At 45.0% G+C, this 24182-nt stretch overlaps 2 protein-coding genes across 3 annotated transcripts in view; one reads left to right on the top strand and one right to left on the bottom strand.

Annotated features, from left to right (window-relative positions):
• Positions 1-4253: 4253 nt before the first annotated feature.
• CEBPG (CCAAT enhancer binding protein gamma) lies at positions 4254-11946 on the top strand. 2 transcript variants are annotated; one of them, XM_087739552.1, is made up of 3 exons: positions 4262-4397; positions 5075-6679; positions 9760-11946. In XM_087739552.1, the coding sequence occupies exon 3, from the start codon at positions 9870-9872 to the stop codon at positions 10320-10322; it is 453 nt and encodes a 150-aa protein (XP_087595678.1). In that variant the 5' UTR covers positions 4262-4397; positions 5075-6679; positions 9760-9869; the 3' UTR covers positions 10323-11946. The 2 variants fall into 2 exon arrangements, with proteins under 2 accessions (XP_087595677.1, XP_087595678.1); XM_087739551.1 differs by lacking the exon at positions 5075-6679 and having other exon boundaries at positions 4254-4397.
• Positions 11947-15537: 3591 nt separating this feature from the next.
• Positions 15538-24182, bottom strand: part of PEPD (peptidase D) — a 142676-nt gene continuing 134031 nt past the window's right edge. Inside the window, exon 15 of the mRNA XM_087739550.1 lies at positions 15538-16214. Coding sequence (XP_087595676.1) covers positions 16065-16214 — 150 coding nt within the window. The 3' untranslated portion in view covers positions 15538-16064. The remainder of the gene's footprint in view (positions 16215-24182) is intronic.

Genomic DNA, 24182 nt, shown 5'->3' on the forward strand with positions numbered 1-24182 from the left:
GACAGCTTGGGTTTCTAGTAAATGCGATCATCGATATATTAGTTTTCTCAGACAGTCTAAGATTTCTGTGTTAGCCTGATTAATTTTGCTATCGCCCAATAGCCTGCTGAAGATGTGGGGGAGGGAACAGCTGTCTGTTTTTGGTTTGTTTTTTTTTTGTCCTTCTCCATTTGAGAAACATTCTCTTTATTCTGCCCATGTAATTGAGTTAATGTCTTTTCAGAAATCAGTATAAGTAACTCCAGGTATCTGGGTAACTTTAATATTTTGATAACTGCAAATAAGGGAAGTAGTACTGGAAGATGCAGAACTAGAAACTGGAAATATTTAGTTGCAAGACTTATTAGCTGCATAGAGAGAAAGAACAAAGGCATTGGATTTTTCCTGTAAATGAACTCCAGGCAGTGCTACAATAAAATGGATGTTTGCTATTAGAACAGAATGGCTCCTTTCTTTACTTAGTATTTTCTAGAACAAAAGCGCTGTAACTTTCCAAGGCTATAGTGAGTCAGTGCTAGAATTAGAAGTACAATCCTGAAATAGCAGTCACCACTAAGCAATGTTTCCTCTCCTTTCTCTTCACCTATCCAAAAAGGCTACCTCTGACAAATCATCTATTAATAGACAAGTTTCTATCATTTAAATTATTAAATTGGATTGAAAAAAACACTCAGAAATTCTGTGTTTAACAAGTGTAAGCTTTTTCAAACAAATAGACAGAGGTCTTCATAATGTTTTTTCTTTCTGAATTTTATTTTTTTGAAATATAGCCAGATTCCTGATAAATGAAACTTGGCAATCCTTCTGCTTTCTGAAGCTTTTGTAACCTCAGCTCTGCAAAATTTACATTCCTAACAATAGGATTTTGGTCTTGGTGCAGGTCAGTCCTGAATGCAGAAAGTAATTTTTGTAATAACAAAATGCAAGGGCTATTAAGAGAAAGGAAGTTTGCAATAATAAGATTAGGGAAAACTTCTATTACAGACTTCATATTTCTGGGATATTCCTGAATGAATGTCATCTGCTTGGTGATCATAAGGAATGCAATCATATTCAGAGAGTCTTTTCTATCCAGTTTTGAACAAATCCAGGTTGAGAGAACAGGGGTAGCAGTTACCAAGAAAAGCTTTTATTTTGTTATAATTCAGTGCATTTGCCCTCAAATACATTAACACATCATACACCACAGCCTGGAATGGTGTGTTTTTACCTAGGGGGCCTATTTATTTCCACCTGTAAAATATATAAATACATTTATTTTTCTCTCTTCTAAATCACTGGAAATTAAATGACTGATGTCTCATCTAGAAGAATTCACAGGCATGGATGTTAGACGAGAGGGAAAAACTACACAGTAGCATCATGTGTGAAAAGTAAACCTTTAACAGAAATGTGCAAATCTGAAGCAAAAGAAAAAGTCCAGTGAAGGCTTATCTATGAGGGAAATAGAGGCAACAAACTGAATGCTTACAGAAAAACGTATTTTCTGAAGTGTAGGTCGTAGTCCAGGGTGTTTGTATGTTTTTTATTTTAGGACAAAGAAATAATTGCCCATGAAGACAGAGGTAACACACATAAACACTGGAATCAGACACAACAGAAACGATTCAAACAGTGACAAAATAGTTTTCGCTACAAGTGGAAGGCTGGGAGAATTTCTGAAATGTTTTTGTAAGTGTTAACAAAACATACTGAGTGGGTAATAAACAGGGACATTTACCCCAACAGGCTCCTCTCCCCTTTACACCTTCTGCCTCCAATTCCCACAGTTTCTATTTCCTCTATAGTCTTTCTGCCTCTAGTTGTGATTTGCTGTAGATTACCTGAAGATGCTGAATACCTGTGTAATTTTTTTCAAGGGCTAAAGTCTTTAAAGAATCATGAGACTGGATTATGCATGTGAAAATAAGATACTATTACAGTATTATCTATAGTCACATAGGTAGATTGTTGCTATAGGAACACATCCAGAATCAGAGTGGGAAAGACTCCACCCCAGCAGGGACCAGCCTGCTTGCGACACCCGACTCCAGAGCTACTGCACAGCTCGCGTAACTTGTAAATAAGCAGGTAAAGTGTGTATTTCAATGCTACATCTCAAGAGCAGTTGCCCATATATTTCTGTGATTACTTTTTAGATCTCTTCCATCGTATTCTATTTTTACGGTAACACTGTGGGGAAAAAAAAAAATCTTGCAAACACTGAAGTACACTGTGTGATGGTTTTCCTATAACAGGATACAATGCCAACCAAGTGCTGCAGTGCCTTATGTGCATGCAATTATGTGTGAGCTTTAATGTTTAAAATAATCAGACTCTACGACAATAAGTTTGCCTACATTTTATTTTCTTCAGCTTTCTTTGATGAGGATTAATGAATGAATGGTCTAAAATCCTAAGAAAGCACTCTAAGAGCACACACTTACTTAACTATTGTGAGCAAAGGATAATGTTTAATGCTTACCTGGAATTTCACTCTAGCTATAGGTGGATGAGTCATTGTCGCAGAAAATGTAACAGTTTCAACTGAGAAACAGAAAAACATTAGAGATATTAAAGCAAACACTTGATGACTGACAAGGAAAAGTATCTTCATGGTAACGAGCTGAGTAAAACTGTTTGCTCAGACTAATCCTCAGAATTCTTCTGCAAATGTGGTTTATTTTCCACAGGGCTTTACAAAAACAACAACAACCCCCCTCCCCCAACGTCAGACAGCCATAAAAATGGCAAATACAAATAATTATATCTACATTATTGAGCTCTGCAACTGTGTTTACAAATCTGATTCTTCTCACTTCTTTTGGAGACATAAAACGCTTTCCAAGTAGGTCTATGTGCTAAACTGGAGTAGCATACAGATTGGCACTTTTCCTCTCTGCATTTAAACAAAAACTACTTTTCCTGCTGTCTGCATGCCTAAACTTGTTCAAAACTTGCTTACTTTATAAACCAATGTTTTTCAGAACTGCCAATTGCAAATACACACACCTATATATTGAAGTGTGTATTTCCCATTCAAAGAGCTATAAACACATCCTGTGCACATACAACTCAAGAGATGCAAGCATATGTATTTTTATATTGCGCCTGTTACGCAGAACTAAGGTGATGTGAACCAAAGTGGCTGGAAAATATTAAGGGCCAAAAAAATTCTTCTCTACAAAGTGAAGTATTTTATAATAACAAACATATACCAGTGAATCGGTGCATAATCTTCCTATGACATTTAACTCTGCGATCTAGATGTTTCCTAATCTGCCAGCATTTAGGGTTTTTTTAGTATGTTTCAAAAAGGAAAATTCACTAATAATCTATGAAATTTAGGAATTTGCCATAATTTCTGCTGTGAAGAGAACATTTAAAATTTTTATTTGATATGTTTGGTATTTCTCCCACCACGTATCACAACATCCTACAGAGGCAAACCACACAGCAGCTAGGTTGAGGCGGAAATACACTGCCAGGTGTTAATTAACAGCCCAGCAACAATTAACAGATGCCAATCAGTGCAGAAACACAACACGATCTACTTGGATGCCCGTGGGGCACTGGCCAATTTCGTGCTAGCTACCCCCAAGAAACCACCCCGCCTGTCCCCGGCCGGCGTGAAGGCGGCAGCGGCCTCGGCGGGGACCGACGCTGCCTGCTCCCTCACGCCTGGCCCGGGGATGAGCTCCCCGCGCTGCCTGTGAGGGGAAGGTGTGGGTGAAACACGGGTTCGGCTGCTTCCCCTCAGGCTGGGGGCAGAGGGGAGGCGCGGGGCCCGCCTGGACGTGCCGCCAGGCTCCTCGGCCCGGAGGGCAGGGGGCGGCCGCCCGGCTCCCCACAGGCCGCGGGGGACACGGCCGCCGCGCTCCCCTTCCCGCCAACCCCCGAGGCGCGAAGGGAGGCCCCTCGACGCCTCCTCCAGCCCTCTGTCCCTCGGAGAGGGGAAGATGGCGCCCGCGGGCTGGGCCGGGGCGCAGCCAGCCGCCCCGCGAACACGCGTGGCCGTGCAGCGGGCTTCCCTCCGCCCCGGCTGCAGCGGCACGGGAGCACACGCCCAGGGGGAGGCCGTGACACCCCTCGGGCCCTCTGGGCTCCGGGCGCAGACAGCGCCGCCGCCCCACGGGACACGCGCCGTCCCCACGGAAAAAAAAAACCGAAAACACACCGCAGCGCGGCCTCGCCCTTTAAGAGCGCCGGCGGCCTGATTGGCCGCGCCGGCTGCCAATCCGGGCGGGTATTGCATCATCCCGGCGGCCGGCTGGCTGGCGATTGGCGAGGGGGCGGGCGGAGCGGCAGGGTGTCGCAATCGCCGCTCGCCCGCACGCCACACGTTAAAGAAAGAGGCTCGGGCCCGGCCCGGCCCCTCCCGCCGCCGCCGCCGCCGCCGCCCGCTCGCCCCGCCACAGGTAAGCGCGGCCGCGCGGGGGGCGGCGGGCCGGGGCGGGGGGGCGTGGGGGCCGCGGCGGGACTGCCCTCGCCGGCCTTCGCCCGCCTCCCTCCCGCCGTGTCGCAGCGGGTGCCGCGGCGGGCGCCGCGCATGGGAGCGCATGATGCAATCGGCGGGCGGCCCTGGCTCCCCTCCCCTCCCCTTCCCTTCCCTCCCCCGGTGAAGTCACGGCTTGGCAGCGCCGGGCACCCCCGCGCCCCGCACCGGCGGGGGAGGAGGAGCAGGAGCAGGGCGGCCGCGGACGGGCGGCCCCCGGGGCCGCGGCCCGCCGGGAAGGGCGGCGGCGTCGCCGCCGCAGGCCCGCGGCGGAGGGGAGGGGCGGGGCGGGCCCGGTCCGGTCCCCGCGGTGGCTCCGGCCCCGCCGGGCCTCCCCGACCCGCGGCCGGGGGAGCGGGCCCGGGCCGAGGCGCCTCCCGGGGCTTCTGACAGCGGTGGTTAGGGCTCGTCCTCCGCCGCCGCCAGCCGCGGCCGTAACGAGCGTGCCCGGCCTAGGGAGCGGTCTGCGAGCGGGGCCGGTAACCCCGCCGGCGGCGCGCACCGCGCTCCCGGGGGCGCGCAGGGCCGCGGGGATCCCGGGGGCTGCCCTCAGCCACGATAAAATGCCGTGCTTTAACGACTGGTGTTCTTCTTTTCTAGCTTCTCAGTGGAGTTTTGAATGTCTTGACAAATCTTTCTGGTTCCCAACAAAATTTTTATAGCTCCAGATGCAACTTTCAGAACAGATCTATCACAGAAAGCTTGACGTTGGTTTTAGCTCTGACATCTGGTGGGAAATAGCAGTCATTAAGACAACTCAATACTCCTCTCAGTAACAGTGCCATGCTTGTTATAACGCCTCTTCAGAAACTATAAAAATTTGTAATTTGAAAAACTTTCAGATTTAAGGAGTTAGTTCATCTTTAGAAAAAGCTGCCGCCTTTGCAACTCAAAAGACAGTCCAATTGAGACCTCCTTGCCTCCTGGCATCTGGGATTGTTTGTGATTCTGTCATCAACACTGCTAGCCTGTAATTAAAATACATACTTGAGATGTTATGAGCACATTTTTTTAAGGATTTTAGAGTGCATTTTTCTTCTAAGGTGTATGGAAAAAATGGAGATTCTGAGAAAAATATGGGAAAGTGATGTTGTCAGCTATGGCAACAGATGATAGCTTTGAGCTACCTAGTCTCAGAAAAGTTGTTGCCTAGCCTTCAGTATGTGAGAGTTACCATCACCTCTTACTAACTTGCCTGTGAGAGTGTGGAGAAAACGACGCAGGAGTGGGCCCTCCCAGTATTCAGCAAACGCATGCCTGGAGTTTTATGGTGTCATTCTTTGTACAGGGTCATCTGGATTTAGAGACAGATCCTACAGGGGTATTCCTACTGAAGTCAAAGAGAAGGGAGACCACCTATTGCTGTTCAGATTGGGACTGAGTTTGCACTAGACAAGACAGCTCAGTGAATTTGTGCAATAAAGTCATCCTGACTAATGATCAGAATCAACACAGTCACATCTCAGGAAAGGAGCAGAGAGAAGCACTTTCTATTTTTTGCTGCTAAGTAAAAAAAATACTGATTTAATTAACAAATTAAAATACATCTTTTGTTTTTTGCCAAAACAAACATGTGGAAGTTTAATTTTTTGAAATTTTTTTTTTTTGTGAAATCAAAGATAATAAAGGCCTTGATTTGCTTGGGAGTCTCTGTGGTCCCTGAGGAGCGCTGTCAGACAGTAAGAAACATCTCTCTGTCTGAGAAGACACCTCTGAGTTACTAGCTATTATGCTGTAGTGGGTGGCCCAAGGAGAGAACAAGGCAGTTCTAACTGGCCACTGGAAACACTACCATGTGCTGGGTGGAACCAGCCTAGGGCTGTCGCTGAGCTCAGGCTAATGAGCAGCTTTATGGGAACAAGATGCTTGGAAACTCGGCTGTCTCTCCGAGGAGCTGCCTCCCGCTGTGCCGGGGCTATCACCCATTCACGGCAAAGCAACCTGTTTGCGGAGAGGAGCGGAGCAGTTGCGTTTGTGTGGCACGGTGTCTGAGAAACGAACTCTGAGACCCATCTGCCTCCCCACTCTCGTGGCCTCTCCCAATTACCGTGTCCTTTACGTCATCCTTCTCGAGAGCCCCTTCTGTATGTCTCGTCCCTGCTGCCTTTAAACCTCTTGCAGTATTCCCTGAAGGATGCCCCATAGCACCTGTTGCTATCCAGGATATCCTTCCCTCTTGTTGTTCTGTTGAAGAACTGACAACAGGTAATGGGGATCCAGCCTCCAAATAACCAGGGGGAAAAATTAGTTTCAAGCCTCAACTGTTACTACTCCTGGGTTATCTGTGATGCAGTACAGTTAGTGCTACTTGTTCTGCATAAATATTAGTTGGAACAGGACAGGAATCCAGGTGTCATCTCTCCCAGGTAGGAGTTCTGATCATCAGGCCAAATAAAAGCGTCTCTCACTCAAGAAATAGTTATTTGATACAAAATGGATTAGTTCCAGTGGGAAGGAATTGAGGGAGATCTGTTCTAGCAGGGCTAGAATACTTGCTCGAGAGGTGTGACACTGGTTCATCGCCTCTGCTCGCATCTCTATACTGCCCAGCTAAAATATTCCATTAAAATTCAGTTTAATGGAACAAATAATTTTTCCTTTGAATTACAGGGGAATTTGATAGAGATCTGAAGGGAAAGTTAAAGCAGTATTAAATAGTTTCGATAGCATAGGGAGACATAGCACATGGAACCTGGTGATGTGAAGAAACTTGTTACACATCGGGTGGGGTGCCTTCGGGGGCAGGAGCTACCCCTTCCTCTGTAGTGTCTCACGAAGTACAAAAAGCAGATCGTGAAAATGGTATGGGTTACTTAACTGGGCTGCCCAGGTGAAATGAGCAAGATCTGTAATGTGTTGAAATAGAGGGGACAGTAGAGCATGCTGTCTGACCTTGAAAAGATGCCAACAATTAGTGGAAAAATTCAGTTGTCAGAGGCAATCTAACAGAGCTATATGCTCTTTGATGGCTACAGAAATCCTGTATTTAAAAATAAAGCTGAGACAAGCCAGTATATGCTCCAAGAGGAGCATACACTTCCATCTTGACTAAAAATGTCTGTGCAATCACACACGCACAGCTACTACAACTGGCCGTGCCAGTCTGGTATTTGTGCACAGTGACATCTTGTTAGCTCTGTGTTCAGTTTAACTGCTGGACCAAATTGCTTATTCAGTTAGAATCTAAGGCTTCGATGTAGTTTACAAAAGTTGCTTTAAGAGTTGAAATCAGGAAACTACTAAATACAAAGGTTAGGCATATATGTATATAGATTTAGCTATACAGATGTCAAAAAGAGTTGATGGTCTCTGCCCTGAAATACGGAAATGAAAATACTTCTTTATAGGAGGGGTGTGGGTGTACTCGCACATCGTCTTCACTTGTTTTAAGTGAGAAGACTTCTCGGTGACAGAGAATGTTAATTGTGAATAACATTCAATCCAAACTTAATAGGCTTTTCAGTGAATTTTACTGAACCACACTCTTCAACTGCATCTTGTTCTGGCTCCCTCATTATGGAAGAAAACTTGCAATTGATCTAGAGAGTAGAATTTTAACCGTTTTAGTGATACCCTAGCAGAAGGTAAAACAGCAACTCAGGCTGCTGAGAAAAACAAACAAATAAGAACAGTGAACAGCTGATGAACCCGTGAGTAACACACAGCAGCTCGCTTACAAACATCTCACCACATCCATTCATCAGCTAGACACAGGAGTACAGTCATCCCTCTCTTGTGCCCTTACTGATGCGAGCCATAATCCCTGGGCTGGACACTGCCGATACCGGGCAGTTAGCATTGCCCACCGCTAACTTCAACTGCTTGCTTTCCCAGCGGGTCCTCCCGAGGATAGGCAAGGAAGATGTTGAACGCTGGTGGTGTGACACCGCATGTGTGTGTGTGACAGAGCATACGGCTGCCCTGTAGCAATGCAATCTGATCTTGAGTAGGATTGTTTTATGCCAGTTAGATACTCTGCTTTAACACGACAAGAAATCAACACTCATTTGACTGATCGCTGAGTACTTTTCATTGGAGCCATAGTTAGGCATTTCAGGAACTTAGAACAACCCTGTTGCGCTTCCCCTCTTCTCTCCCAAACTTCCCTCCCAGACGTGGTTCAGTGGCGGACTTGGCAGTGCCAGGCTAATGGTTGGACTTGATGATCTTAAATGTCTTTTCCGACCTGAATGATTCTATGATTCAGGAGGTCCTCCCGTGAGATGGGAAGAGAAGGGAACAGCTGCTAGCCTTGCCAGGGCCATGTCCCTGCAGCAGCTGTGGTGGAGTCCTGCTTGTGCCACCCGCAGGGTCAGGAGCAGGCTGACCTCAGTAGCGGGAGAACGTGACTCAGGTGAGAGGGTGTCCTGCTCGTCAGGCCTGTTTTTCTGCTGGAAAGAAGAGCGTACAATGACGAGTGCAGGAGTTACAGCAGGGGAACATATTTTGTGGACGAGTCAGCTGTGGCTGCTGTCTTCCTATGGGTGGCAACAGTCCCATCTTTGCTGTGTAGTGATTCTCATGTTGCCATCACCCTGTGTTCCTGTCCCACCTGCTTGTTACAGTACTGTTACAGGCTTAGCTTGTCTTACCTTGCTTGTGGTTGAAGGGGTCTTGTAATGTCACTGTCATAGCCTTCGCAGCACACTACCTTTTTCCATAGATTATTTTTTTTCCCACTCAGTACTAGTGAGACCTTAAAACAGTCATCAATTTGTACATCATTTTCAAAAGCAAGTGCTGTAAGATGATCAAGGAAAGGTGGACAGTCTGAGCACCCTCACTCCAGAGAAAAGAGACCAGGGAGGAATTTGTGTGTATACCCGGAGGGATGGTCTGAAGAGGACAAGGATCAAGTACTCCTGTTGGTCAAGAGTCAGGCTGTTAATAGGTTTAAGCTGCAGAAGGAAAACTCCAGTCTGAAAATTAAGAAAATTATATAACTGGAGGAAAAGTTAGACGGTGGAACCTGTTGCCAAGACAGAGGTTGTGAAACTGGAGATATTCGAGGCTAGGCTAGACACCCATCCATCAGGGATGGCTTTGGAATAACTGAGTAAACCCTGTGAACAATGCAAACAGCTTGACTAGATGACCCAGTAACAGTCCCTTCCAATCCAAATACGTTCGAGAGGCTTCTGAAATGTAGTTGGCAGCTTGTCCACTTCCAGCACAGTTGTGATGTGTTACTGCCAGATGTACCATCAGTACCTTATGCTAAAGCCAGTGATGTATAAGATTGTAGCTGAAGCCAGCACGTTTAATGGTGTTTTTTTTCTTACTAGGTTCACTTTGCCCTTAATCCATGTGTTGACCTGTTGGAAACACCTTCTAGAAACATAACAGTTTTCAGTCTCCTAATAAATTCTGTTGTGTCCAAGAAGAGCCTGTCCAAATGAGCAAGACATCCCAACAGAACACCGCTACAGATGCAAACGGAGTAAGCGTGATTCACACCCAAGCACACACCAGTGGTTTGCAGCAGGTTCCCCAGCTGGTGCCCGTTAGTCCTGGTGGTGGAGGCAAAGCTGTGCCTCCGAGCAAACAGGGAAAGAAAAATTCCTTTGTGGATAGAAACAGTGATGAGTATCGTCAGCGCAGAGAACGAAACAACATGGCAGTGAAAAAGAGCCGGTTAAAAAGCAAGCAGAAAGCACAAGACACGCTGCAAAGGGTTAACCAGCTCAAAGAAGAAAACGAACGTTTAGAGGCAAAAATTAAGCTCCTGACCAAGGAGCTGAGCGTACTGAAAGACTTGTTCCTCGAGCACGCGCACAATCTTGCAGACAATGTGCAACCTGTTGGCACTGAAACCACCACAACAAATCCGGAAAACAATGGACAGTAGACACTGTTGCAACCTTATGAAATGAACTCTCGAGGTGCAGCTTGTCTGCAGTGCCCATGCAGTAACCAAGCAAAAACTCTGTTCTTTTAACCATCATTTTGTGGAGATTTCCTTCGTTTAACCATCATTTTGTGGAGATTTTCTTAGTTTAACCATCATTTTGTGGAGAGTTTCTTCTTTTTAGGTTTAACACTGAAGATTTGATACAAGTAAACCAGAAACTGCTTAGGGTATTTGTTTTAAATATTTTTCTCCTCTAAAAGATTTATCTAATAAATGCAAATCTAAATTCATAGTCAACAAGGAGCTTAGTATTAGGGAAATAGCATTTTCACAGAAATGTTCACTTACCTTCTTATGGTTTGCATAATGGGAGGAATCCAGCACTGTAGTATCAGAAACTCATAATTGGATAAGTTTTAAATACCTTTTAGTGTATTTAAGCCCTTTGTTTTCACCATTACATATTACAAAACTGCAAAGGCCATGGAGGGTGTTTGCTTTCCGTTCGGTGGACTACTTTAAATCTGTAGAGCAAGTCCAACAAAGCACCACTTAGGCCTTCCCTGTCCAGTTATAGTTAACGGGGAGGGTGTACTAATAGTGAGCTGGGATGCTTACTGATGTTTTCTAGAAAAATAGCAATGTATTATCATGATACATACAGGCAGTTGGCTTCCAAATGGCAAATGAGTCTGAAGCATCGTGTACAAGAGGTAAACCACCACATTGACAAAGCCTTTTAAGCCTGTGTTCACATTGCTCACCTAGTGACTGGGGCCTTATGAAACAAGATTTTGGTTTTCAGAAAATGTCGAGATGCTACCAAAAAACTGTGCTCTGCAAAATTGCGTTCTTGCTGGGGTGCAAGTATTGGGGAGAACAAAATGTGCAGCTTGGCTAAGCAACGCAAGGGGTAAGACAGCATTTGTTCAGCCAGAATGTATAGATCACTGCTCGTTGACAGTCATCTCCATTTTCACGGCTGTTCAGATTTGCAACCAAGATCTTACGGAAATTCACAGTGATTTTAAAAATAAATGGCCCTAGTTTGAATAACTGATTCAGTGGAATTTCTGTAGCCATCATACAGTTGTGTGAAGAAGTATCTTGTTTTATTTTCATAAAAGTTTCTATAGCAACTTTTTAAATGCTAGTGCTAAGTCTTTGCCATGATCCATAATGCAGTGGTATGTACTATATTGAGGATTTAAACAACACAGGTAAAGCAGGAACTTTGATGTAACCTTAATTTATTTTCATTTTTAAATATTTCATTGATGGTATGGTTGTGTTACATTTAACTTGTGTGTCTGACTAGTGGATTACTACACTGTCTTAATTTCCCTCCTACACTACCTTTTTCCATAGATTATTTTGTAGGATGCTTGTTTGCCTTGTATCTGCACTTAGGAAGAGAACTTGGATATTATCTCTATGAAGATGCTGTTAGAAAATGAAACCTTGAAAGTTCTTTTTAACTTTTAATACATGCAGAAAACTTTTATGGATTGTTTTGGATTATGGTAGTCTTTCTACAAAGATATGGGGTTTTTTGGTTCTAGCTGCAGCTTAAGTAGGTAGGGTTGAAATATCAGAAGCTAATAAAAACCTTTTGCTTCTAGTGCTGGCCTCATTTTTCCTGTCCCTTTACTATTTCCATCAAATGCAGAGGTGCCCACCTCAAGAAGCTATCTTTGAGAAATCAGTGCAACAGTCTCCATTCCTGTCTTCCACTAGGGTTTTTGCTCAATGGAAAGAATCAGAAACTCATTACAGTTTTGGTTGAATTCCTGATTTAAAAAAAAAAAAAAAAAAGACATTTAAGAATGAAAATGTACTGCAATTAAAGGGAGGGGGGAGGAGCAGAACACCAAAAACTGCAAGGAAAAAGATGACCTGAAAGCATCTCATTTGTTAACCGTGCACCTACTTTGGTGCGAAAGGCAGGAGCCGGTCTCTTCCCTAGCTGTCTGCTCTGTGAATTGGGACTGTGTGGCCCTGTTGTCCTGCAACCGGTTTGACAGCCTGATGTGGGGTCCTCCCCTAATAACCAGAACAGAGGCTCCTTATCTCTGGTATTTGTTTCTGATTTTGGTGAAAATGATTTCTTAAATCTCTTTGAGTGGGAGCAATACTCTTTCTGATGCTCTGTAGGGTGACTTCTCCACCTGTTACTCCTGACAGCTCCGATTCCACTTCCTTCTTGTTTAAAACAAAACCACTGAGTTATGAAAAGTCATTTGTTTGCACAATGACATTTCTGGCTTAGCAGTCTCCGCACTTGCTGTGTTTGCCTAGGGAAGCACGCAGGCTCTGTGCAGCACATCACTTTAATATGTGAAGCGGTGGACCCAAGGTTGTAACAAATTATTATTTTAAATCTAACCTCAGTGAGAGTTTGGTTGCAAGAAAGGCATTAGTCTATTATTCTAACCTCCCTCCTGCCAAAATAGCTGTCTCAGACCCCCAAGGAGCAAAGACAGAGGTGAGGCCTTCCCTCCCCTTGCCCCAAGGTGTAGCAGCCCAGGCTGTGTGACAGCAAAATGCCTCAATCTTACCCTCCACTGCAGGGCACAGGAGAACACCCATACCTAGGTGACTTGGATGATTCTCTCTTCCTAAAGAAGGCTTGAATAAATACACATCTACAGAAGAAAATTTCAGTGTAGGCCTATACAAGTTAAGGTTTTCCTTTTGACACATTTTTCTTAACTATAGTCTGTGGCAGAATACAGTGCCTGTCACTACAAGAAGGAGCATTACAGCACTACGCGTTTCATCAGGAGACCTTAATCCCATTTTGTCACTGTACCACTAAGAGAACAGGTCTACTCCAGCCTCCAGGAGCACTACGAGGCTCCACCACTTTATGCCCTGTAGCTGCAGCAGCGTAATTGGTGTGGCAGATAAATCCAGAGTGCATCCAACCCCAGGCAGCTGAAGCAATTTCAGTGTATCAGTTCAGAAGTGCTCGGACCTTTCTAAACACACAAACTTGCTCAACATAACACACTCTTTGTTATTTTGCTGCCACTCTATTCAAGTCTGTTTGCACCAAGGGGAAAAGGCATTTGGGAAAACATGATAGCTAACAGCCTAAAATATCCTAATGTAGTCAAAAAGAAAGTTTGCCTTAACCTGTATTTCACCCCCACTAATACATTTTAAGTGTATTAAATATCACTTTGCCTTTTTTTAAAGGCTTGCTTCCCTGCCCCCCGCCCCCCGCTAATTCAGAAAAAAGTTCTAGTTCACTTTTTGCTTAAGTGGATGAAAAATTATCATAATTACAGAACAGGCTTCTGGAAGGAAGGATGAAATTTATATTCACTAAGTTCATGGGCCTGATTATGAAGAAAAATGGGAGACAGTGCACCATTCCAGACCGAAATGCATCCACATCTCGGGCGAGCAAAACAACAGCGAAGCCGGTTACGTGAGCGAGTGCTTTCCCCCAGAACTCGCGGTAGGGTTTGTTCGCTGGTACATGTCGAAGCAGAACCAGTTCTGCCTCCTGCAGCACGCCAGATTGCTCGACCTGTTCTGCAGCAGCAGGGCCCAATATTTGCCAAGATTAATCACAGGCAGGGAAAGGCCTATTAACTAGACTTGGGTTACGGCTTGGTTGAAACAATTCCAAAACTCTCTTTTTTTTTAAAATCTGTGAAGTGTTACTTTAAAATAGTAACCACTATTGAACCTAAGCAACAGCAGGTTTCAGAGTGCCCAAAGCAGTGAGCGATCCCATGGGTGTGTTCAGAGCACGCCACAGGAAAGCACTTGGATGCGGAGGGAACAAGGCTGAGGCCACGAGCACCGTCTTGCAGTGAAAAAACCTCCCGAGTTTTAGGGGCAGACGAGTACAGAGCAGCGCCAGTGTAGTTTCTGTGTTCTCGTATCTGCAAAGCTACCGAGGCAAAGCCTGATGTTCTCTGCACAAGTACTACGTTTCAGAGGTACGAGACTTGCAGTCACCACAGAAGGAAATGCGAGCGCAGTTGCACATATGAGCTGCTGATCTCACACCCTCCCCTCCGCACCCCTTCCCCTTTGCATTCAAGACCTCCTACACTTGCCTTTTACAAGCCAACACCGAGAAACCTTTAAAAAAATGTAAGTAGTCTCATTTGCTAATAAAGTGACATTAAACATAAGGAGTGAAATTCCCTGGATTATTTCACAATGTGTTTCTTTAGTCTCCAACATGCAGTTTCCTATTTAGCAATGGGTCACCAGGCTGTTATGAATAAAGAGCAGGTTCTTGTCACACAGATCAACCCAATTAGCAAAAAAAGCTCTCTGTAGAGCAACACATTTGACAATTTTTAAGGGAATTATTTCAGAGCTAAATCCAGTCCCAGGTGGGGGGCACAAAGACAGCAACACAGTATATTTTGACACCGCCACTTGCAGGCACCCAGAAGCTCACTGCCTTTGTGCCAGCTCCAGGATGCGAGCAACAGAACCGAGATGCTAAGATGAGCAAGTCAGCCGATCCCTGCACAGTGGGAAAATCCTCATCTGGCAAGCAGCAAGACGCAGAAAGGCGCTGACATCCTGCTGTGACTTCAGTTCCCCCTGACACGGCAGAGGGATGTTTTGAAGTGCCTTTGCAGTCAAACTGTGCATTGAGGCCTGAAGACCAAACAGGAGTTTTGATGTGTTCATAAAGTGAGCAAGACTGTTTTTATGTAATTACAGCAACTAGTGCTATTTTATGATGCAAGAAATGTATTTGTTCTCCTGCAGGCTGATGAACACCTACAGTAAAGAAAGGCTTCTCTGGGTAATTTAAATCTTGCATGAATGGAAAATCTTTTTATGATCATTATTAATATATCTGTGGTATATCCAAATAAAATTTACATGATTTCATTCTGAACTGGCTAACACTGGACAGTTAAAAATAACTCTCATTCTGCACAGCATATGCTGCTGAATGACCCTGAGCCCTGCAGCAAAGATCCTCCCTTCTTGCGGTTTCTAAGGCTCGTGAACACCACAGCAATCTACATTTTTAAGGAACAAATAGATGAACAAATCTAATAAGCATCGGGCTGTGTGTGAAGGATCAGTACACCCACTACCCAGAGCAGAAAAATCTGGTTAATGAAGGGTCAAAGTTTCCAGAGCACAAATTGGTAGAAAGGTCAGATAAAGGAGCAGGAACGGGAGCAGAAGAGCATAATGACCACAAAGTTGTGAGCATAAATGATGCCAAGGATGAATTTTAATAAAAATTTGATACTGCTTACTCCATTGACACTGAAATAAGATCCATAAGAAAAATAGAAGTGTCATTATGTCCACCGAGAACAGCTGATTTTTCTTCTATGTTTTTTGCAGTACTTGTGATGAAGTTTAAAAAAGGACTTAGATTGTTACAATTGCTGACAGCGTTCAGACAATCCAGAGTCCCAATCATCAAAATTCAGATTTAATTGCAAGATGTGTCTGAGCTGAGATTCGACAGAACTATAAGCCCCACTGATAATGCAGCAGGGTTATTCAGGTGGCACTTGGTAATGTAAACTGCTGATTGCAAGCAGCAGCATTTGAGTTACCTGGATATCAAGCGCTGAAGCCTTCTACCTTCATTTTTAATGAATGACTCATTCCAGCTAATAGCCTGCCTGCCTCTCTTGCTATTAAGAATTGGATACATTTTATTTTATATGCTGCAGCATTAAATCAGAACGATGATTGATTAGTGTGAGACAGTACGTATCATCCTGAAGTTTACTGCTTTTGGCTGGAGAGGCAGTCAAATGACTTGGCACTGCTTTGGCCTTCTGCCATGAAAGCCTCTATTTCTTCAACAGTACGTGGGACGCACGTTAGCAGCTCCATTCCACTGGCTGTCACTGCAATGTCGTCCTCGATCCGGACCTGTTACAGAGAACACGTGGTTACCAAGGTATTCCAGCTGGGGATAAGAAGCACATCAGGCAGTGACAGCAGCAAGAGCACAAGGCGCGTTTCAGTCTGCAGCGTTGTTGCAACACCAGGCAGAGCACCATACTGCAAGTAGCAGAATTGCCCATCACCACCAGCACCGTGTAGGGTCCAATCCCCCTTGGGCCACTGACCCCTGCCACCCTGCTGTGATCACACAAGCTCCATGGTGACCCCCGGCAGAGCAGCCCCGCGGGAGGTGGTGGCCCCGCAGGTGACTCAGGTGGTGCCTCTGCTACGTCGGGTGCACCAGGGACAGGCCGAGCAAGATGCTGCATCAGTGAGCTCATGCTGCGTAATTACATGGGGCCAGTAAACCTCAACCCCCTAACATCACGAGCAGCAAAAGGAACATTCTCCCCTGAATTTGCCTCCCAGCCTTGCTAGCGCGTGGCTTGCTAGGGACAGGTTCAACAGCAGTGCCTCCTGCCGCCTGAAGTGCCTGTTCTTGAAGCGGTCCTGTTGCTGAGCTGCAGTTAGCTACTCTTTGCACTTCAACATCACATTCTCTTTTCTCTAAACACAATAAACTTTCAAAGGAGGAACTGCAACATAAAATAGCTTGTAGCTGATATTCAAAATGTTGAATTTTGAGCTGATGAGAAAGTCCTAAGCAGGTCAGACATTCCTTTTAAAATACAATCACTACATTTCAAATCATTCAAGGAAGAAGCAGATCCTCTCAGTTTTCCAGCTCTTGTTCTGTTAAAGTGAAAAGTATGCTCCATTTCTGTTTGACTCTAATCTCTTCTTACCAGTAAATATGCCCACACAGTCATTTCCCGTTATCTTATCAGAAAAATGTTAGTAAGTCGCTAAGCTGCAATAAAAGCAATTTTAGTAAGGTGTAAATCCAAGAGAACACAAACTCTGGGGACTCCCACCTTACAGTTGCTTTAATTGTTTCTGACCTCTTGACATTTTCAACTAAAAATAAAGCTGGTTAACATTTGTACTTCTGATTGCAAAATAATCCATTTGTTCAAACAAAATGAGTCATCCAGTCCTTATTAAACTGTTTAATGATGTCTTTGCCAGATTATTTCTTTTACTTGGTATCAAGTTAAGTGTATTATAAAGCAGAATTAAATAAACAAACTCCATTGAGTTCACACATTTGATTTGGACAGCTGTAAATTTGAAAGCCGCAAGGCTCTTTACACTCAGTGTGCCTGAAAGGCTGGTGCCTTGCTGCAGAAGAGGAAATAAGCAACACACTGAGCAACTCTGTGCACCTGAACAGATTTTACCAGGGCGGGTTTTTTGATTCATTGCTTCAAATTTGGCCAGCTGAGCAAAAATAACCCAAGGATTCAGCAAGACGGTCGCATTGCATCTAAAGGTGAATTGTGCCCTCTGCCTCACAGCAGCCCTCAGCATCTGTCCTGCTGGGTCCTGGGCCTGGGAACAGCCTGCCTGGGTGGACCAGCCCCTGCCAAAAACCTGCTAGTACCAGGTGAGCGCTGCAAAAGTGCCAGAATCCAGGGGACAGATCGGGTGACATGGTAAAAGCCAAAGCATCACATTGGCAAGCACACCAGTGCAAACAGAGCTGGGCACAGCGTTGATGTGGAAAGTAAAAATGTTAGTGCAAAAGTAAGTCTGAGAGCAGAGGCGAGGCCAGACAGCTAGAGCTGACTGCCTACAGAGAGCGCCTCTTCCTGAGCACCACCGGCTTCACAGACCTTCACCTGCTTGAGCTGAAATTCCCCAGTGTATCTGCTACAGAGAAACATCATCCGCAATTCATCTGCTTAACCAGTAATGTTAGCAAAAAAAAAGAAAAAAAATTGTTGGTGTTTTCCAGTTCAGTGTTTTATGCCTTCACCGATACCTCAGCACTCTTTGAGAGGACGGACTGACTTTAAAGCAGAGCAGATGAAAGCTAGACTAAGAGGGAAGGGAAGCAACAAGAGGGACAAGGTGTCTGCCAATGCTGTGCCCTTCCTAGGCCACAAGAGAAAATCAGGATGGGGAAGGAGCTGGAAAACAGAGCTAGAGTGATGAAAGGAGTCAGGGGAAGGAAGATACAGTGAGGCGAGACAGGAGTGACAAGTAATGGACAAAGAGAGATGGGGCTGGCTGAGGAGTCCAGGAAGGGTGATCCTGGTGGTGGTGAGAAGCAAGACGCCCTGAATGAGGAGAGTACAGGAGGGTGCTGGAGCCACCTAAGCCAGGGAACTGAGAGTTACCAAACGGGGGAGGATGGGGAAACCCATCAGTGTGGAGTGCCGTGCACAGCAACTCATCGTGTAGGAGAAACATTGTTAGGAAATCATATAATCAATCCACAGCTGTGGATTGCTGTGAAAAGCAGGAGAGCCAGCACTGTCGCATGAGCCTGCTCCCCATCAGCAACTCCAAATGGTCTATGGGATGTAGCTGGAGGTGCACAGACCCACTGCACCCATGGGGCCTCACACATCACTTCTAGGAAAGCTCCAGCTCTTTGTCCAGGATCTAACCATTTCTCTGCCTGGACGAATCTCATCTGAAATGGGTGCTTGCCCTAACAGAGAAGACGGAGTTCTCACTCTCAGTGCACATTTTTCCTTTGCCTAAAAGCAATACAAGTGCAGAAGAACACAGGTTCTCAAGAGGGAGGAATTTTTTGCATTTGCTCTTTTCCTTCACACCCTCCATGCTTCACCCTGAGTTTAAACTCAGCAACAGCAAGAAGCAGCTTCGGAGGACCTGCAAAACCTTCCCTACAGGAGAGCCCGGCATTTGGTCTTGTCTTCTGTCCAAATGGACAAAAGATGCTGGATCTGCCTGGCAAGGCTCGCTGGCTTGGGACTGCCTTTCCCAGTGGGGGACAGTGGTTATGAAACTTGCTCTCAGAGCTGTCCCTGTTTGCAGGCTCTTTGTTCAACAGTGCTGCTTGTTTCAGGGCTACAGAGTGGTTTGGAATCAGACACGGCTTAAAGGAACAGCAAACTGAGGTTTGAGGTTTGCTGCACCGGCAGCTTTCAGGGCGCTCTGCAAACATCCCAGGGGAGGCTTTGCTTTTTCGGTGTGAAATGGCATGCTTCAAAAAGCACTCCTGCAAAGGTGAAGTGGCCAGGAATGCCAGGACTGTCCCTAAAATGCCTTTTTCTTATCAAGGGTAGTGGCATGATCTGTCTAGATAGACCTGATTGCACAACTGCCTAATGCCAGCAACAAACCATCATGTGGCTCGACTCAATGGACCCAGCTCTGTCCCAAAGCAGGGCTGTGCGGGCATAGCCAAGGACAGCACAGGAGTTAAATACCAGGGCTGCTGTCAGCTATATATACAGCCTCGCACTTTGTCCTGACTTACTAATACAGTCATGCTCCCCAGAGCCTCCTCTGTTATCTTCCAAGGGAAGGGGGTTGTAGCACTCATTCATTTCTTTTGGATGATGATATATATAAAAGGCTTTTGAGAATCAAGAAACAATTTTGGCCAATTAAATAGTCCAGATTTGCACGATGACAGATCCTAGATGTGATTAAAAAAGACCACTGGTGACATGTCTCCTTTTTTTTTAATCTATTGAGCATTTGTTTGATTATGGCTGTGGAAAGCAGCAATACTATCGCTGCAAGATCTTAGAGCAGGAGACTCGCCTGGGAAATGATGACAGGACGTGGGCCACACATGCTACCCCACAAAGTAAATTAGCACATGTGCTTCTGTCCGGCTGAAGGATCCATGTGTCATTTTATAGCTGGCATCCTACAGAGGCAGATGCATGTAGCCAAGGGGACTTATTTCGACTCGGCCATCGACTCACCAATAATTCTTAACAGAGCAAACTTACCACAGGAAGCGTTCAACTTCTGTATTTCAGGGGGACTGGTTAGGAAATAGAGCTGCCCTTACGTCAAACCTAGGGACAGGCGGGTACCTTGCAGGGTTGGGGAAGGCACTTTCCTGTTACCACGTCACACAAAGTGGCAATGCCAGGATGTTTTCTATAGAGGGTAGTAGACTCTGTGCTACACAATGACTCTTTCTCATCCCATGCTGCCAGTCTTTCCTTCTCTTATTCACAAGGAAGTCCTCATGTCAGGCACGCTTTATTTTAAAGGTCTACATATAAACATTTTATAAAAGATGATCAAGATTAGCAGGGTGAGGCCATGTATTTTATTAGATCAACTGATACGGCTGGAAAAAGAAGCTTTAGGCACACAGTCCCTTCATCCAAGCTCAAAAGGAAGCAATAAACTATAAGCTAAATACAGGTTAGAAACAACTGCTCTTACTTTAACCTAATTATATTAATTAGAGAACTTAAGAGAAAAGGGTTAAAGAAGGTTTATAAGCAACTAGTCGCTGTTTTTGGGTTGCCTACAACTATCACTTCTCTTACAAGAACTTTAAAGAAAGCTATGTATTTCATTACGACAACTGCTTTTCTATGAAAACTTTTAAAAAATGCTGTGTAGCATTATTACTGCTGCATAATATGAAATGTTAAAAAGCAGACAGGCATAATGTTTATTGCCTAGTAAACTATTTCATTCCACAACATGCACTCACCAGAAACAGACCTCAACCTTCTGAAAAATAAAAATCAGGACAGAGACAACTGCATGGCTCTCTGAACCAAAGGTAGAAGCATTTATATATCCTGCTTTTTATTTGGTTTAACATTTGTTCCTGAGTAAGAGAAATACTATTGTTTTGAAAAATATTGTAATATTAGCGGATCTTCAAGGTCCTGGGCTTTGTAAATCTATTTAACTTTTAAATGAGAAAAATCTGCAAATGAAAGAATGTATTTAACATTTAGCTGTCTTTCAACATTTTCTTTAAGTTGCATAGAGTTTTCACATATTAAGTCTAGTGCTAGTTCTACAAATCCTAAGGAAAAATAAAGCCTGAATAGAGACTGAATATTTAAGGCCAAAAAAAGATTGAACGGTTTTACTGGGTCTTTGAGAAAACATCATATGAACTGCATGAATCAGTAATCAGCTTATGAAGAATGGAAATGTCAAACCCTAAAGGGCACCATTCGGAGTTGGTATTTCCCCTTCCCTGAGGAACTGGCTGCTTTTCCTGAGCAATATATACAACCATATACACATACCTCTATTTGCACAACTATGCTTATTTATGAGAGCGGTGCAGGCAGAGTCCAGGCAGAGCAGAGGTGCCCTGGGATGGGCACTGCGCCAGCGCCCGACGGCAGCCTTTGCCCCACAGAATTTATGACCTCGGTAAATTGGACCTTAGTTTTGCAGATGGAGAACTGAAGTACATGTGACTGAGCGACTTCCCAAAATTGGCTGAGGAAGCTTGTGAAGGACTGAGCTCAACGACTGTCAAGTAAAGAGTTTAGGGCTTCAGACAGGGCAGCCTGTGCTATCAGAGGCAGATCCCTAGCAAAACTTCTTGCCTTGCTCCAGAGGGATCTGTATTTGACCCAGAACAGCTCTTGTTTGGTAAAAGCCCAAATTACAAGGTCCCTGAGCAGCAGTTACAGCCACGAAGCCTGGGTGTCTGTGTTACAGGGACGCGGGAAAGCTGGGCTGCCGACAGACCTGTTCTGAGGGTGCGCAGGAGCTGCGCTGGTGCCGCGCTGGTGCCGCCAGCACATGCCCCGCACGCCGGCAGCAATGCAGAATGGGCAAAGGAAAACCTCTGAATGTTGTCTCTCGTTCTTTCCTGCTCTTGCAGCTTTTACAATCTCGTTATGGCTAATACCAGGCAGCATGAATTACAATAAACGCCTACAGTCTTGCCCTTTTTGGCATGGCAAAAGAGCGTCTCTTCTCAATGCAGAGACTTGTCACAGTCAAGAAAATTATCCAAAGCCCAAAAAAGACATGAATTCAAGGTGAATTCATTAAAATCCACAAATCCCCTGTGCAGACAGTCTTACTCAGAATTACAGTGGTGTTACTTTGGTTAATATAAGTTCATTTTTGAAGTGAATTAAACTAAACCAAATTAAGAACATTTTAATTAGTGCTGAGTTCTGCAGAGGGAAATGGACTACTTACTTCCTTTTGTAGAATCTATTTTTCTTTTAAACTTAGAGGAAGATTGGACTGGCTGTAGTGAGCTCTTTAGCTAGAACTGACACCTATACTAACCCCTGTACTATTAATATTTGTCAGTAAAAACACTGGACTTCACAAGATTTTTTAATCACGTAGAGAGAAAGTTTTCTGACGTGCTTTTGAAAGAAATACTTATTCTGGATAAACTAGAATGAACCAGCATGTAGATAACTAAGCACACTACACAGCACAAACTACATCTTCTATTTATGCAGAATCAAGTCAGAATTGTAAAGATGGAAAAACTCATTTTGATTGCATTATAATTCAGCTTTTGTGTAGAATTCAGAAATATTCGGATGTACTTCAGTCTCAGATTTTATTTCCATTCTTCTCCTGGACAAAATCAAGTGACAACATCTGGCTCAGGGTATGTGTGTATTATTATTTTTTTCTCTCTAAGTAAAATGTATTGTTCACAGGGGGATCGGAGATTTAGATTTTTGCTCAATCGTTTTTGGGCAGCTCCCCCTTTTAGCAAAGTTTGTTGGCTAGCTCTCTCTACAAGTCATCATTACAGGAAGCTAAGCAAAAAAGGGGAGAAAGTTAGACTTTACTTGGAATCTCTGGAACAAAAGTGCCTGATCCAGCAACTTATTACCAAGGAAGAGATCCTGTGCTGTCACTCTTATTCCATGCAAACACAGGCAGCAGGTGAGCCACGTGCATGCCTCAAGCTGCAGAGCTGGAGTGGGCATTCACAGCAAGCCATGGAAAAACGCGGGCTTTGCTGAGCATTTCCGGAGAAAGCTCACCAGGAATCAATTCAACTGCTGAAAAACTCCCACAGAGTGTTTACAAGGAAAGCAAAGATAGTTAAACCTGCTTTCGTTGTGGTGTCAAGCTACACAAGTGTATTACAGCGTTCCTTTAAAATATGCTTGAGCATGCGGTGCCATATATAATGTGCTCACAGTTAGAAAATGCATAGTTAGCTGCCTTTCATTCACCAGTTATCTCAGTTGGCTGGCTGGCAAGTCTTGATAAAGAAACAACACAGACAGATAACATCCCAAACCTCAGCAGTGAATTAAATACCAGCGAGGGCAAAGTCCCGCGTCTCTTGATAAGGCTGCACACACATCGTATGGGGAGCCTCCACGGGTGGCTGCCCAGGAGCCCGGCTGGCTCACACGACTGGTGATGGCGCACACAACTTTTCTGTCGGGGTTGGTGGTTCAAAGCTAGCTCAGACCAAAAGCGTTGCAGTAATTACCCTCTCATGGCTGGCGTACAGTGATAAATTAGTCGATGGCAGCAGCAGACAATTCCTAATGAGTGACTTTTCATACCAGAAAATCACCACCGCTGCCAGTGATTGTTAGCTTTGTTGAGACTTAGCAGAAAAGCCACAAGGAGGACGGGGCATTGCAGCTGCCTGCTCTATCTTCTCTGTGCATGAATACGGAAGCTCGGAGAACAATGGGGCACCCTTCAAATGCTTGCCCTGCTAAAATGAAAACCCACTGGAAGCCACTGCAACTGCTAAATGCTCTGTGAGGGCGGTGGCTTTGAATGGGAAACGTGCCCTGGAGAGCATGGAGAAACAAGGCCCCTCTGCTTGCACAGCAGCTGCCTGCATGGGAACGATGGCCCAGATCACAGCTACCTCCCGAGTCAGCCAACCTTCCTGCACGCACACTGCTGCCCGAGCCTGCAATGCGATACCTCGAGCACAGGTGCTCGCAAAGACCATCAGCCATTCCCTTGGAAAACAGGGAAGGCTTCATGCCGTTCTGGCAACAGTCCAGTAAGAGCAATTATTGCTGTTTTTCTCTGCTGCCTCCCTGACTTAAACAGCATCAGGCTCTTCTGCCCTGGGAGGGAGCACCAGACTGTGCTGCTGTCAAGGAAGGTAAC

This window comes from Nipponia nippon, unplaced genomic scaffold, assembly GCF_047370975.1.
Source record: "Nipponia nippon isolate SJK-2023a ecotype South Korea unplaced genomic scaffold, ASM4737097v1 scaffold_7, whole genome shotgun sequence".
In the NCBI taxonomy this organism is placed as follows: Eukaryota; Metazoa; Chordata; class Aves; order Pelecaniformes; family Threskiornithidae; genus Nipponia; species Nipponia nippon.

What these genes read in the sequence shown, in the direction of transcription:
- CEBPG (XM_087739551.1), top strand. Translation starts at nt 9,870, where the DNA reads ATGAGCAAGACATCCCAACAGAACACCGCTACAGATGCAAACGGAGTA.